At 41.8% G+C, this 13,553-nt stretch overlaps 1 protein-coding gene across 5 annotated transcripts in view; it reads right to left on the bottom strand.

Annotated features, from left to right (window-relative positions):
* Positions 1–1,093: 1,093 nt before the first annotated feature.
* The window catches only part of LOC132702981 (ecdysone-inducible protein E75), a 168,174-nt gene continuing 155,714 nt past the window's right edge, over positions 1,094–13,553 (bottom strand). For 4 of the 5 annotated variants that reach the window (XM_060671942.1, XM_060671943.1, XM_060671945.1 and 1 more), the window contains exons 3-5: positions 12,121–12,265; positions 5,129–5,370; positions 1,094–3,763 (exon numbers count right to left, since the gene is read on the bottom strand). In XM_060671942.1, the coding sequence (XP_060527925.1) occupies positions 2,024–3,763; positions 5,129–5,370; positions 12,121–12,265 (2,127 nt within the window). In that variant the 3' untranslated portion in view covers positions 1,094–2,023. Of the gene's footprint in view, positions 3,764–5,128; positions 5,371–6,929; positions 7,219–12,120; positions 12,266–13,553 lie in introns of those variants that run through there. The other variant, XM_060671946.1, reaches the window with a different exon arrangement.

The raw sequence follows: 13,553 nt of genomic DNA on the forward strand, positions 1-13,553 counted from the left end.
TACGACTGCGACCACACTGCAAGTTTTTGAAATATTGAGATCAAACGATATATTGCTGGAAGGATAAACTGTTCGGAATTTCGAGGTTGTCTTGTTGCAAAGTTATAGATAAGTTTTATGTTTTAGATATAAAAAAACAGCTGTAATTTTAGTACTTTTATAACAGCGAACTAATAATGGGTGGAAAAAACTTCATGTTGCGTTGAGCCGTCAAAATATACAGAGTTGTGTAAAAAAATATTCAACTAATTTGGGAAAGTTACAAATGACACCATCTCAATTTTGATTAAGCAGAAAAGAATTTCGTATAAAACTTATTCAATAAAATTACTCCCAAGAATGAGTCCAGTAAAGTAGGTATCCTCAACTACGTGCAAAATCGAAAGTTATTCGTGAAAACGGCTACTAAATGTATTTTGCATTTTCAGTTTGATCGCAACTTGTGAGATTTTATCATCACACTCCCTATTTGTTCAATTTTGGATTCACTAGGATTCCTAGGCCTACTTTTTCTTTAATTTTAAAAATTTTATCTAGTCATAGCCACGATCAAAAAAACGATGTGACGGGGTTGAAATATTCCAAATTTTGCCTGCATTGAACCAAATTTCAAAACTTTATCTTGAACCGTTTTGGCGTGTTCACCTAGTGTCTTGGGTATTTAGTTTTCAATATTACCCAATTCAGCAGTCGCTTTCCGTCAATATGTTAATGGTTATACAAATGATGGCATACTTACCGTTTTTAGCCAATGCCTCCGATGTAAATTTCGATTACAAAGGTCCACAAACGAAATCAGTCATCGTCGCCGCAATAAATTTCGCTCGTTTCCAATCTATTAAATTCAGGGTAAACGTATCGAATTTTCGAGCGTTTAAACGACGATTTGAGGCGCTCCGTAGAAAGCCCACACGAAAGCAGAGAAAGTCGCGCCCGAGCCGTGGGTGGAAATGGCGCTCGATCTTAATCTTCGACTTTCTCCCGGGCCGATTTTATCTCGGAATTTTCACCAAATTCGTTCCAGTTCCGTTCTTTCACTCTCCGTCTCGACGGAAAAGGTTAAACAGCGAATAAAAACATACGGTATCACTAAGACATGTTTTATTCCGACGACCTCAACGGTTGCTCAAATTTACAAAATCATAAAACACTGACTTGACCGAGATATAATTATTTCATATGTATGCGCGCGCTTTGTAACAGAATTGGTGAAGAATAATGCGTCCGTATTCGTTTCGTCTACTACGCTGATCGGTTGAGGGCAGAACGGATCACGTCCCGAAATTGCGAGCCGGAGACAAACAATTTGGGGGGCGCCCCAAGCGGTGAGTTGGCCCTTTCTTTTCAGGGCCCTAGTACGTTGGGGTTTTGGAGCCGCCGCCCCTCAGTCTCACGGTTTCCTCTCCGACTCGCGCCTATCTCTAAATCAATGAACAATGGTTGCGATACAAGTACGAGAGGACAAAAAATGAGGGGGAGGAAATGGGTTGATCGGTTGGTGATGAAACGGATAATGCTGGTTTTTTATACAAACTGAGATACGCGATATAACACAAACTTATACTCCTACAAATCAAAATTTATCACATATATATATTAACAAATAATATAATAATAAATCTATCGTATATAGGATCGATTGGGTGCTGATGCCAGGTTTTAATCATAAATATCCATTTAGAACTATTTAAATTAATGATTGTTTGAATGTCAACCTAACTAAGGGGGGGGGGGGGGGGAGACGCCGCGGCGCGGGCGGCCCGCCAAAATGTTTGGTCCGCTATATACACGCCGACCGCCCCCGACGCCGACGACGCCACGAACTAGCCTACCACTACAACGCAACATTGGGTCACACACCGACATACAGAGATATAGACAGAGATAGTAAAAGGATGAATATACAACGATATAAATTATTTGGTTTTAATACGATTAAAGTGGCACCAAAATGTCCGAGCGTCTGTCGCTAGCGCACGCACTCCACTTTGTACTTGAACCGTCCGTCTCGACGCCCGCAGCCTTATACCTCCAACGTCACCACCTTGAGGGGGCGGGGCGACGGCGACGGTGACTTCTTCGACAGGTTCAGCGGCTGCTGCGAGTCCGCGATGTCCACCTGGAGCAGTGTCGAATGAGGGCTCGCGGGAGACCTCGACTGCGGCGGCGCGGGCGACGTCGAATGGGGCGACTGCGCGTGCAAGTACAGCCTGTTGTACTCCTGGGGCTGAGGCGAAGGCGTGTGCCCACGCCTCCCCGTCGTCGTGATGACGCTGGTCGCCCACGCGGGCTGCAGCAGGCCGCTCTTATACGGACAGGCGGTCGGTGCCGCCGTCACCATCGGCGACGGTTGCGGGGCCGCCTCCCCGCGCATTATGTAACTGTGGATCACTTCGGTGTTCTTCATTTGCTCGGCCGTCATCCGCGGACCTTCCATCAGGCTTTTCGCCAACATCGAATGAGACGTGGACAACGAGGACTGCGGCGGCGACGACAGCTGCATTTGCAACTGGGACTGCTGCGCGGGCTGGGCGGGTTCCGCCTCCGCCGAATCCTTGTTCCTCAACGCCCTGAACTTTTTATGGGGCTTGTACGCCTCGTCCATCAACGAGTTGGTATCGTAAAGCGGAGGGGCTTGCAGCACACGTTTCAACACCGGCATATCTTCGACGATGTGGTGGTCTTCCACCGACGATCGCGGACTCGAGCATACCGACGTTGGTTTATCGACTTTCTCCGTTCCGGACTCGATGCCCGAATCGCTCGGGGAGTCCAACTTGCGAAACCTCGAGTGCGTCGGCGGCGGTCTCGACACGGGAGTTATTGTGAGACCGTTGTGTATTAGGTGTGATGTAGCGGCCAATTCGTCGTCGCCCGAGGACGTCGATCCGGAATTGGCCCTGTGTCTATGGGGGCACAGGCTGCCCGAGAGCGTCGCGGCCAACAGGGGGGCGTTGGTCGGATGGTGCGTCGCGTGGTGGTGGTTATCGTTTGAGATCATTTCGGAGGAACACATCGATTCCGTGCTGGATACGGAGCCTAGTGGCGATTTGGCCTCGTCCATCGTGACGTCCGACGAAGACGACCACGACAACGCGGCCGGACTCTTACTACTGCTCTCCTCCTCGGAGTTCCACAGATGATGGTGCTGCTGCTGTTGCATCATCTGCTGCTGCTCCGTCATTTTGAACGCGAGCAATTTTTCCGAGTGCAGCGTGTTCAACGTGCGCAAATCGGGCACTTTTTTCATCAGCTCATCCAAAATGTGGTGCTGGCACGGGTGATTCTGCGTCACCACGATCTGCAACGCCGCCTTCAGCTTGTTGTGCATTTTCTCGATCAACTCGACGTTTCTCAGACCGGGTCGATCGGCGGCGATGACCACCACCGAGCAAAACAGACCGATCTCCGCGTCCGACAACCGTAACGAATTCATACGCTCGGCGAAATCGAACATACTGTCCATTAGGAACCGCGCGTTCGAGCTATTATGGATAGAGTCCCGTTTGAGCACTTGCCCGTTCAAACAGATCATGCTCGCGGTTTGAGCGTCGAACATGCACGCGAGACGCACCAGCAACACTTCGAAAACACCGGCCTTGAGCAGGGTCACCTGGTCGTCTTGTGACAGAAGAGAGAACCCCGGTATGCGTTTGGCGAACTCGACTACTCCCCGAATCGCGGGCGAAAAGCGCTTGGAGAAGTCTTGGAGCAGCTCCTGTTGTCCGGTTAACGGTTGGGGGTTCGGATTTAGCGGACAAGCCTGAAACAATAAGAGAAATGCATTTAGAGGATGATTCGTCAGTTTATCGAGTAATTTTAATCAAAATGCCCGAATACGAACGATTTGTCGAAATTGTCAACCATATAAAACCAAATGGCAATATCCCAAATAACGATAGCTTTTTTAACTAAAAAACATTTTAGGAGCAATTGAACCTATTTCAGAATTATCCTCGAAAAGAACCATTCATGGTTCATTTTAATTCTGACAGCAAAGGAGTCAATTCCACATCAGCTGGTAGTGATTAAAAATAATCAAATATGGTGAAAGAAAAATTTAAAAAAACGGGAAAAAACGCAACTTAAGTTTGTCCAAATAAATAACTTAATATCGTTTAGTTAGTAACTTAGACATATTAACTGTGACTGTTTTTAATAGACAATTACTAAAAAAATTATATACAAAGTTCATTTCAACCAGAAATTGATTGATATCGACCTAAAAAAAACGAAATATCAAAGATATGTGCCACAATATTTCAGGCGAATTCAAGATCGAACAGAACCCCGATAGTTATACTACTTACGCAGGATTATGTCCATTTTTTAGTCGATTGAAACTTACTTGAAAGTAAGATGTTTTTGGTAGAGAACTTCAAGTCTGAATTAATTTAACCTACAGAAATTAATGAAAAAAAAAAAACGATTTTAGTTGGGAGGTTTTTCTGACTGAGAGGAAATTTAGACGAATTTCGTTGAAAATAGTAAGTTAGGACAGCAAAGAAGAATGTTGTTTAGAAAACTTCGGGTTCTGGATACCTAACTAGGGAAATAATTGGAAACACTCATTTTGATCGAAACTTGTTCCAAAAATGTGATTATACGTGTTTCAAGTGTTAGTTACAACATTGCTTGCAGCTTAGAATTTCGAATTTCTTGTTCGCTTCGAACTACAGGAAACGACAATCTGGCGACCCAAGTGCGCCACGATTTCGATTCCCTTGACGTTGCGACCATTAAAACGCTCCCATGCCGAAACGAAACGACTTCCCGATCCCCGTAGATAAGTTTCAAAGTCGAAACTTGACCGCGTCGTATCGAAAACGATAATTTTAAATTGCCTGAGTGACCTCTCCGCTTTTTCGACGGGTGTCATCGTGTGGTACGTTCAAGTGCGTGAGCGCTAACCTCGTACCCCGCGGTGGGTGCTCGCACGGGTACAACAGAGACGACAACACACCAAGGGAACCTTGGACGTTTCCGCCTGTCCCCCCCGCGCGGACAAGGCCGACCAGTCTGGCTTCCACTGACGCGGACATTTTGTCGTTCAGGGTTTACTTTTTCAGCCCCATTTCCGCCCGCGTGTGGCGACCAACGACCACCGGAGACACGCAAGGGTACTCACCAGAGTCGGGGGGCACGCGGTGTAGGAGGGCTGTTCCCTAGCGCGTTGGAGCATCGGCTCGACTTTGTCGCGGGTGAAGTCGCACGTGTCCACGTGGGCTCGCACCACCGTCGTCAGAAGTCTTTGCTCGTCGTCCAATTCGGCTGCGACCGCTTTCTCTATCGAACGAGAGTTGGAGCTCTGTTGCATGGCCGCCAGGATACGGGCCTTTTCCCTTTTCGGGACGCGTCCAAATCTGACGGCTGCAACAATCAAAAAAAACTCGTTTATTTTCGAATTCATCGCAAAGAAGTTGTGGGGAGCGTCTAATTAAAAATTTGATAGATAAAATTTATCAGGTACCAGAATTTTCTGAAAGTACCATCATTTAAATGGTAACAAAAATAAAAATTAAAAACTTTATTACCATACTACCTTCTAAGCAAAAAACTTTTAAAAGAAAATCAATCGAATAATAAATAATATTTCTTATGCAAACAAAGTAGGAACAAAAACACATAATTTATCTTATACAGAAGAACAAAAAGTAACGAAACATTAACAAAATTACGATGGTGAGAATATCTAGAGATTAATTACAAATATACCTACAAGAATGGTTTGTGATTTTATTATTTGAATTTTGAAATTTGAATTGAAATTTTAACTGATATTTAATTGAATTAAATTTTGTTTAGTTTAATGGAAGTTTTTTTACATTTATATAACGTGGGCTGCCAAATGACCTTTTTTATTTTATATTTTAATTATGTCACGATTAGTTATAGTTTTTCCTAACCAAATTCGCCAGTTTTCGTATTTAATCCTAAATATGACAACAACGCACGAGGCAAAATGTCTAAATTAGCTGCATTTTATTATTACGTAGTAATTTAATGCCTGACAGGTTCAAAAAACCTGCAATAAAAACGACCCACAAGCCTGGGAAAGAAGAAGGATGTTCCCAAAAAAAATTGGAAAGTATTGGTGGTAGCTTGTACCGACTTTTTGCGAAAGCTACTACGATTATGGCAACCCGCACGAATAACTTAGCCCAAAAGGTCTTATCGCGCGCCATTGGCAACGCGTATAAAAGTTTGACGTCATTCGTTTCGATGACGTGGAAGATTTTTTAACTGCGCGAGTACCAAGGCTGGAGACATCACGCATATTTGAGCCAAGACAAAGAAAAAAAATAGATTAGAACTTTTTTAATGCGCATTTAATAAAATTTCGAATCAAATAAGTAGGTAGTTAAAATCACTACTTCGATACAGTTTTATACACTTCTGTTTTCTATTCATAACAGAAATAAAAATAATGTACGCTTCATTACAATCATATTTTATAAAAATTAAAGACAAATAAGCAATTTTAGCTTAAAAAAATTAGAGAGATAGTTATATACTTGGTTTCAACACATTTCAAAAAATATAAGCGACAACCGTTAGCGACGCTTGAAAACAGAAACCTAAAATTGACAAAGACGACATCAAATACAGTAAACAAAAACAAAAAATATTTAACTTTCGATATCTAGGCGAGATGTTTACTTGTGTTCGAATGACATTTTCTCACGGCTGAATAAATTGTACAACCCTTGGGAGGACGCAGACGGAAAAAAAAACGCCGATTCAAACCTATACAGTCAAGTCGTAAATCTGGCGAATCCGAGCGGAGAAAGTGTATGCGAGCAGACTTGACACAATGAGCGCGAGAGAAATTGAATTGCTTTCACATTCGAAGAAAGTGTCCTCTCCACGCGAGCGATAAAAAAAGAAGAAAAAAAAAAGCAGCCACCCGAGGTGACGGCGGCACCTACGTGCGTTGTGATAGTTGACGACTCCGTTTAAAATCCCTTTGAGTATCGGTAACTCCTCGGCCATTTTGCACTTGCCGTTGTCACTTTCACCGGTAAATAGATGCGGGCGGCACGACGGCACTACGACATGCGACGACGAAACCGCGTGACGAACGACCGGGCTGCTTGCGATTAACGCGCGACCTGGCATTCCCGCTATACGTCGTAATTTGCGTGTGTCTGTGAGTGACTTGCTTCGCGTACCGGCGTCACAGTGCTAATGGCGGGAACGGGTGTCGCGAGCCGCCGAAAACATCAACCAGCGAGAGCCCTCCCCTCCCGGCGCCGCCCCACCACCGTTCCCCTCCATCACCCTTGAACTTGAGAATCGCTCTGCGCTTGCCGACGACGCTCCTGCTCGAGTGCCCGATAGCTCGAGGTAGGACGGCGTCAAGGTCGTCATCGGGCGGCCGCCTACGATCTCCTCCGCGCGCGCCGCCGCCGCCGCGCCTTTGTTTTTCGCTTGCGTAACTTCGCTTGCGATTTTTCGCTATCGGATTTTTCTCCCGACGAAATACGAGTTTTTTTTTGAGATAAGCGCGACCTCCGAGGCGCGAAAATAATTTCATCTACGTCGAAGGACCTCGGGGAGATGTAGAATGTAAAGGTCTGTTTTCTCGTTCGCCGTGATGGCGTTTTATTTTTAAATTTTTTTTTTTCGGGAGTTGGGAAATTTCTAGACACCGGGCGCCCGACCGTCTTCCGTCCTCTGTTCTCTATCCGCCGAAATAATTTTACATAGACGCACTAATAAATGGAACTAGTTCGAAAATAACTTAACTATATTTACCAAATGAATGGAAAACGTTTGCAAATGTTACATTTTTAAGTCGATCTGAATATTTATTGCCTTTTTTGATAGATTTTGTACATTGTCGATGAGTTCGCCGTCACTTAAAAATTATTTAATCAGTCGCATAATTTTAGTTAGTTTGAATGGTATATAGTTATTATATATATGTAATAATTTATTTATATTAATAGTCGTTTTGGAAACGCTATATTTTATTTCGGGATCGACATTCGCCAATTTTTTATTTTCCCATGCGGTTCTGCGGTTTCCCCCAATCCCAATTAAATCGCTTTTTTAATTTTTTTGTTTTTTCTTTAAATTTTTATTAACGAAACAGATTTTGTAGTACGGTTAGTAAATAAATAAATTACTTTTTTTAATTTTGAATGCATTTTCCGTGATTGTGATACATGACAATTAAATAAGAACATAAATACTAAAAAATGAAAATTTTTTCCTTAACAATGAATGAAACTTTCTTCCTTCTTTAATATTTTCTTTAAAAAATTCCCTAATAATTTATGTTTGGATTACCACAGGGGCCAAAACGATTGCAAATATAAAATGTTTATTGCAAATGTGCCATTTCCGGCCCGTAATTTCAATAATCATAAAAATAATTTCCGAAAAGCATAAAAAAATTGGCAATTTTAAAACGCGGGTTTGATTAAGAAAATCCTGCAAAACGAAAAAAAAAAGAACTTACGATGATTATATTTAAAAAAAAATGTTTTCTATAAGAAAATAAAAAAAATGTCAAGAGCAAAACGCCTAATATCTTTTTTTATGATACATCTTAAAATCTTATCAGTTAAACGAGAATCTTAAAATTTAATGTGACACCTAAAAATACGGGTACGTCAAGCCAATCAGCGTAAGCGTATTTCCACGTCGACGCTCCTGAGCGGATTGAACTGAATCGAGGAGTTGATTATACGCGCTCTAGTTCAGGTGTTCGGCACCGGGCGCCGCCACCTACACGATTTCGGTTCGGCGCCCGCGGCTACATGATGCGCTCATCGTGCAGCGTTGCCGGATAACGTGCGGATTTTCCTCAACCGCGGGAAATATTATTAATTAGTTAACGACTTGGGTTACTTAGGTTTACTGCAGTGACAAATAACCGAAAGTTAGTGGGTTTTACGCGTTTTCCATATGAGATTTAAAATATAATTAGTACATAAAATTATGTATTAGTGAGTTAGAAAGATCGCCCGCTTTATTGGTAACATATTTTTTTGATTTCTCATCTAGAGAATTATATTATTGTCTACGATCTGAAATAGAGAGCATTCAGAGTGGGACTCTGTAACTATTTGATAATAAAATGACCCAACGGGGGTAAAAATTGATGCGCCTCAAGCGGCATTAACATTTTTGTAGAGAAAGTAATGATTTTCTGCACTCCTCTTCCCAGAACAATTTAAACGCTACATAAAAAATTGCCAGCGGCCATGTTGATTGTTGAAAACGAGATTTTAAATCTGGAGCATGCGCGGGTTGAATGGACCTTCTCAAACATTTTTTCCTATTTGCTTCAAAAGTGCCTGTATTATCGGAATAGACAGGGCCTCTATATCTGAAGCTCTCTCTCTATATATCTGTAGAAATAATATTAAAGATCATCTGTTACCGTATTTCTGACATTTAATAAACGTTGGACAAAGACACAATACATATCTTTTCCAAACCAACAAATACGGTGGTGGCTGATTTAAGAAGAAAATAAGAAGCAACGATTAACTAACTTTTCTACATGCGTCTTTAGGATTTAGTGCACATCAAATGTTGTATAGTTACTACAATGCCAATGAATAGACCGATTATTCAATGAAGTGACTTGAGTTATGCAATGGTATGATGAGAGATTCAAAGATAAAAGCTTAAAGCAAAATGAGGGTGATAGAAATGAATGAAATCTTTGAGAGCAACCGGTAATAAATTTATTATTTTATTTCACTAAAGCAAAGACAATAATAGAATAATAGTATGCTTAAGTTTGTTTCAGAAATTAGAAAATGCAATTAAATTTAAATATTTGCAGATTCCAGCCTGCTTGTATACTTATATAAATGCAACAATATGAGAGTTGTATAAATATTTTGTTTCTGCTTAATCCTTTAAAACTGCTAAAATAATTCATTGCATCCACTAGGTTACATTGAAAACGTAAAATCACTAACAAACTTTGTTGTTCGATTCAAGTCGGGCTAATTAATAAGAAATTATTAATACGGGCATATTAATTGGGTTTCAAAGCAGTCCTTATTTTGCAATTTTGTAGATATTGTTAACATCATTGTAAATTTATAAATATAAATAGATAATCTATTATCGAAGCTTGCGACGTACGTAGAGGGCGCTTTTGGCAGGCCGATCGCGATCGGAACTGAAACGGGAAACTCGGAAACGCTATCTTCGAGCGTGATCTGTCGCAAATTTCTCCTCCATATACTATTACATAGAAAAACAACAACAATCCGCGTTACGAAACGCCATACCAAACTTTCTCCCTAATCGTATGGTACCGATTAGAGAGAAATGGCTTTCGTTGGTCGAGGAGGGAGAGAGAGAAAGAGTCCGCCGTGTACTTTCTCCACGACATTATAGTAAAAGTGATTAGATTTTTTTGCCTTGCTTTACGCAACGCGACGAGGGATGGACTTATTGGCGAACGAAAGTGCGAAAAGTGGCACGACGATCTCTCGAACCGCGTCGTCGACCTCAACCAACTTAAGCGTGTTGCGCAAGCTGCGTGTCTCTACGGTTGCGATATTACACCTCTACGTGGTGGCAGGAGTGGGCAATAATACTTTCCAATGGGTATTGCGAGCGGGGTTACAATGACCCACTCGCGTCTGAGGTCGTTCAACTCTCGCGCGCGGCCGCAAGCGATGAACTTTCTCGATTTGCGAGCTGCTCCGAACGGTCGTTCACCCCTCGGGGGGACCTGGACGACCTATATTTCGGGCGCGGGGATCTAACGATTCGTGCGGGGTCGTCGGAAGTTCGGGGGAGGCCGGGAAACTATTGCGCGATTCGTTCGGTGCCTTTGTTCGCGCGAAAAAGTGCTCCTTCCTCCCTTTTATGCACATTTTGCCATAGGATTTATCGGTCGTTTCGAATAAAACTAAAAAAAGATGATGTTGACTTGAGTTAAACGATTTCGTGTGTTTTACGAGTTGCCAACCTTCCCAATTTAGGCCTCCCACTTTTAGACAAATAAAAAAATATTAATTACAAACATCCTCTATTTTTTGATTAAATTAAAAAAATGTATTATACCGGCTCATTACCTTTTTTTCCATAGGAATTTTGTAATAGGTACAATGTTTGGCTGAAGGTTTTGTTTTTTTTTTGTATTGAGTGTATTTCGTGCTTAGTTTAATGTTTTAAAAATAAAATTATATTTCGCTTTTGTTTTTTTTAAATATCTATTCGTTTTTTCCTGGAAAAATATATTGAAGATTTATTAAACGGCCATAAAGTTGTATTATTATCTCATAAAATGTTCATGCTTTTTATTTATTTTCCCGTCGAAAGCCTTCCCACGTGCATGTGTAGTTGATGAAAAGTTAGGTCGATTAAAACAGACGAATAGTTTGTTCCCTAACAGTGCAAGTGAAATTTGATTTTTCTAAGTACCTACACGATATTAGAAAACTAATATAAAGTTCCTTCGCTTAATTTCTCGATGGTAAATTGCAAAATTTTACGTCAAATTATTCGCAACATTCTTTTCATTGGGGTGAAGTTATGCAATGCCATTACGCAGATACAACATGGACTTCTGGAGAAATTTTCACTGTGGTTTTCGAGCAAAATCACCTTGATTAGTGATTTTTTATAAATGTTGATTCTCGTGCAAGGTTTCCGGTACTTCTTAATAGTTGAGAAAATACAAAATACTAAGCTTTGCAAAATAAATGGTTTACTCTAGTAATTTGAATTAACTTTTTATAAGACTTCTGGATTCCTCCTGCGTCCGTTTTTGTTGAGTCGAACTTGCTACCGTTTCGCCAACCATCCTGTTCGACTCAATAAAAACTGACGCAGGAGGAATCCAGAAGTTTTATAAAAAGTATTACAGTAGCCTGTGGAAGTTTCTTTGAAAAATTCAATAAAGCTTATTAGCTTTTCAACACGAAACAAATGCTCTATAACTAACCGAACTGAGAGTCGGCTGCGTTACGAATCACCCATTACCCAAACAACGAATTGTCCACTTGTTTATAGGTAATCTCTGTAGCGAAATGAGGTAACAATCATTTTGCCGCAACTTTTGATGATTGACTGATAGTGACAAAGGTGAACCGCTGCTAGCCTAAACGGACATTAGAGTAAACTTGGGACACTTACCGTCTCGGGACATGCCGACCGCGATGCACTTTTTCAAGCGACAGTACTGGCACCGATTCCTGTTGATTCGCAATATCGAACATTGCTGGTTCTTGGTGCACGGCCTGTATTGGATTTTCTGCTGGATGCTGCGCCTGAAGAAGCCCTGCGAACAACAATCTTTCCGTGAGCAATCGTCGCCCGAGTCGCACCCCGAACTGTTGCCGCTACTATCGTCTGCACTAGAGCCGCAGGCTTTACTATCCGACACTAAAGACTCGGTGGTACAATTCAACACAGCCATCATAGTCACTAATTTCAACAGTGTAACATTAAATATCCTTTTCGCGTTTGCGAGAGATCTCTCTCTCTCTCTCTCTCTCTCTCTTTTTCTCACGATCACAGTGAGCAGTCAAAAAAATTGTGTGATCTGTGTGATCGGTTAAGCACGTCCAATCGTTGGCGAATTCGACGAACGACTGAGGCCTGGTAGCGAATAAGCAGAGTTCGCGGTAGGCTGTTAACCAGTTGACCCAGTTCCCGGTTGACGACCCGCCGAACGAAGTAAACTCGCGAGGCCAGTTCACTGTGTGAAAGTGAGAGTAGTGTATACGGACGGTGGTCTCTCTCTCTCTCTCGAGCGCGCGCGAGCCCGCGATTACTATAGCACGGGTGCGACGAGGACGGCGGCACGTGGTTTCGTCACTTTACCGCGCGTTTGTATACGTTTTTAGCTGTGTACGGTAGTCGATCAAGTAATACATATATCTAGATTTTTTTTCGCGAATGCTGGGCGCTATCGTGTTTTTTTTTTCTGTTTTTCTGACGGGACGCCCGCCCCTGCGTTAATTGTCCGAATTCGAGATGCGGGGCATGCGCGTCAGCAGTGGGTCGATGACCGCGCGACACAACGAAACTGGCTCAAATCATAATCGCGAACGAAACGAAAATGCTTTATAAGTAGCGGCTGTTTAATACGGCGGCGGGTGGGTTTTAATTATAGTGTCACTCTGCATTATTAATAATTTACTGAATTAGATATGACAGACAGTTATTGCACGACCAAAAATATAGTGCATTTATTGCTTTGACGTTTTAAGTATTTTACAGTACGTTAATCCCGGACCTTCGCATGAAATTTTTATTTAAAATGTAAATATACCGTTTTAAATTTGATTGAGCACTCATGCTGCGAGGTTTTTTCGAATAAGTAAAAGCGTTTATTTTAACATCAGGTCATATGTATCGTTCTTAAGAGTTTAATCTAAATTGCAATATGTTCGTATCTATTACAGAGGTATTTGCCTGTGATTCTTCCAGTAAGTACGTATTTATGTACCTGATTCTCGAGCTTTGACCCTGCGAGGCTGTTTTCATCGGATAATTCAAAGGGTAAGTATGGGTAAGTGCCTAGACTCTATTTATCTTACAGGTAAGTTTGAAAATAATCATTT

Source organism: Cylas formicarius, unplaced genomic scaffold (assembly GCF_029955315.1).
Source record: "Cylas formicarius isolate icCylForm1 unplaced genomic scaffold, icCylForm1.1 PGA_scaffold_6__28_contigs__length_40554024, whole genome shotgun sequence".
Lineage (NCBI taxonomy): Eukaryota > Metazoa > Arthropoda > Insecta > Coleoptera > Brentidae > Cylas > Cylas formicarius.